Below are 2,400 nucleotides of genomic sequence, written 5' to 3' on the forward strand. Positions count from 1 at the left end.
ATAATCTGTGGGAGGAGGAAACAAGTGAATATGATGAAACTGCACTTGCACAGCAAGTGTCGCTCGACACCATCTCACGGTGTCGATCGACACTAACACCAGTTCTCGTGGATTCGGCTCCCGACGGACCAATATCGACCGCGATCGAGACCACCTTATCGACTCCAGATCACTATGTCGAGCGACACCTTCCCAGTGTCGATCGATACCCCTCACAGACACAACCGGATTTTCCCGAAACTCCGCGACCATCTACAGAAAAGATCTACAAGCCTAAGGTTCCTTTTCCAAAGCCTAGGAAGTCTAAACAGGAGATAGAAGAAGCTCGATGCAAGGCAATGATGGAAAAGGTGGTTACTGAGATACCTCTAGATCATGCAGATCGTGATTCACCTATGCTTAAGCGGTGTGTTAAGAGGATGGTCCAAAATGAAGTGAGCCCTGAGGAAGGAGCTTTGCTGGCTAGAGACATGGCTGCTATCTTCTTGAAACAGACCCTGCAGAGTCAGAAAGAAAAGAAGAAGAAAATGTTTGTTTCTAAAAAAGTTAGTGCCATGAATCAGAGCAGGATTCCGGAGAAGTTACCTGATCCAGGAAGTTTCGTGCTAGACTGCTCTATCTTCACAGAAAGATTTCCTCACTCTCTTTGTGATCTTGGCTCTGGTATCAACTTGATACCATACTCTGTTGCTGTGAGACTTGGGATGACAGATTTCAAGCCGACTAGGATCTCTCTTATCTTAGCTGATAGATCGAAAAGGATTCCCAAAGTTATTTTAGAGGATGTTTTGATAAGAGTTGGTGAATGCATGATTCCTGCTGATTTTGTTGTTCTTGAGTATGCTAAAGAACCTAAGGATCCTATTATCTTTGGGAGATCTTTCTTGGCTAGCGCTGGTGCTCTTATAGATGTTCAGAAAGGAACGATTGGACTGCATGTGGGTGACTTAGTTATGAACTTTGACATGGACAAGTTAAGGAGAGCACCTACTATTGATGGCCAGACTTTTTCTCTAGAGGAAGCCATGGATGACGTGGCAGTCATAGAGTATTCAGAAGATATTACTGCTAGGGACCAGAGCGAGGGTCTAGCTACTGCTAAGTTATTGGAAGATGATGTTTTTGTGCTAGAGATGAGGATCGCTGAGACAAATTGCAGAAAAAGTGCTGAAACACAAGCATCAGGCTCAGTGTCGAGCGACACCACCAAGGTGTCGATCGACACCCCTCGCCACGACAGTCCGAACTTGCCAAAAATGGATGGTTTTCGGGTTGATCTTACTACTGCAAGCTTGAGCCCTGTTCTGAATCGGAAAGCTTCACCACCCATACTCCAGAGACCTCGAGAAAAGCAAAGGTACGCAACTTCTTTACCCAAACCTTCTCATATCATCAATAAGACTTTCAAAGGTACAAAGACTGTTTTAGAGTTAACCAAGCCACGAGATTATCGTAGAGCACTTGTTGGTTCTTTTGATGATGTTGCAGGTAGAAGAAGTGTCCCATCCATACCCAGACTATGCCCTGCTGCTGTTCCTCGTGTACTTGGTCGATCTCCTACACCTAATGCTTATAAACCACCTTGGATGATGAGACACTATTCTCGAAGGCATTTAGTGCCGCTTTTTGACCAACCATGATATATCAGATGCATGAACCCCGACAAAGTCAAGCTAATGACTGAAAAAAACAAGCGCTTAGTGGGAGGCAACCCACTTGTGAGTTTTTTTTTTTTTTTTCTTTTTTTTTCTATTTCTTTTGCATTTATTTTAGTTTTATTTTCTTTTATTTGCCAATCTTAGCCTTGTTGTTTAAGTATGGGGGAGGTAGTTACTAACACTGTTTATTCTTTTGGAGTTTTATCGAGTCAGTCCAAATTTTTATTTTTATTTTTTGTGTTTTATTGAGTCAAAATTTTTGTTGGGAACTATGAACTCAGTCTAACGGTTTTTCTGATTTGGATTAACACTCTTATTACTCTTGATTATGCTTGATCTCAGAACCGAAGTTTGGAATGACTATGAGCTGTATCAACAAGCCTGAAAGCCCTTATTCATTGGATATCCAGTTGATCTAACGCTGTCTCTACTTTTATCAGGACTTAATTGGACATAATCTCTTACCTTGGGAGTTGGAATACATTGGACTAGAATTCTTCTTCGAGCCGCACAAGACACTGCACTTTTTCAAAGTATGATTCCTTCCTTCTCTCTTCCCTTCAGCCTTTAAAAGAAAATGTGGAAAAGGCTATAGGTAGAAGTGATATGAGGGATGTCGCGTAAACCCGTGCATACTTCGGATCTCATGGATACCCGAATAAAAAGAGTTATAAAAAAAAACCAGAAAAGAAAAAAAAAAGAAGAAGAAAAAGGAATCGTTGAAAAAATAAAATGATACCCT

At 41.5% G+C, this 2,400-nt stretch overlaps 1 protein-coding gene across 1 annotated transcript in view; it reads left to right on the forward strand.

The window, feature by feature from the left end:
• LOC111831677 overlaps positions 1-1,640 on the forward strand; it is a 3,679-nt gene extending 2,039 nt beyond the window's left edge. Inside the window, exon 4 of the mRNA XM_023786801.1 lies at positions 15-1,640. Coding sequence (XP_023642569.1) covers positions 15-1,640 — 1,626 coding nt within the window. The remainder of the gene's footprint in view (positions 1-14) is intronic.
• Positions 1,641-2,400: the final 760 nt, after the last annotated feature.

The sequence above is a fragment of the Capsella rubella genome, unplaced genomic scaffold (genome assembly GCF_000375325.1).
Source record: "Capsella rubella cultivar Monte Gargano unplaced genomic scaffold, Caprub1_0 scaffold_79, whole genome shotgun sequence".
NCBI classification, from domain to species: domain Eukaryota; kingdom Viridiplantae; phylum Streptophyta; class Magnoliopsida; order Brassicales; family Brassicaceae; genus Capsella; species Capsella rubella.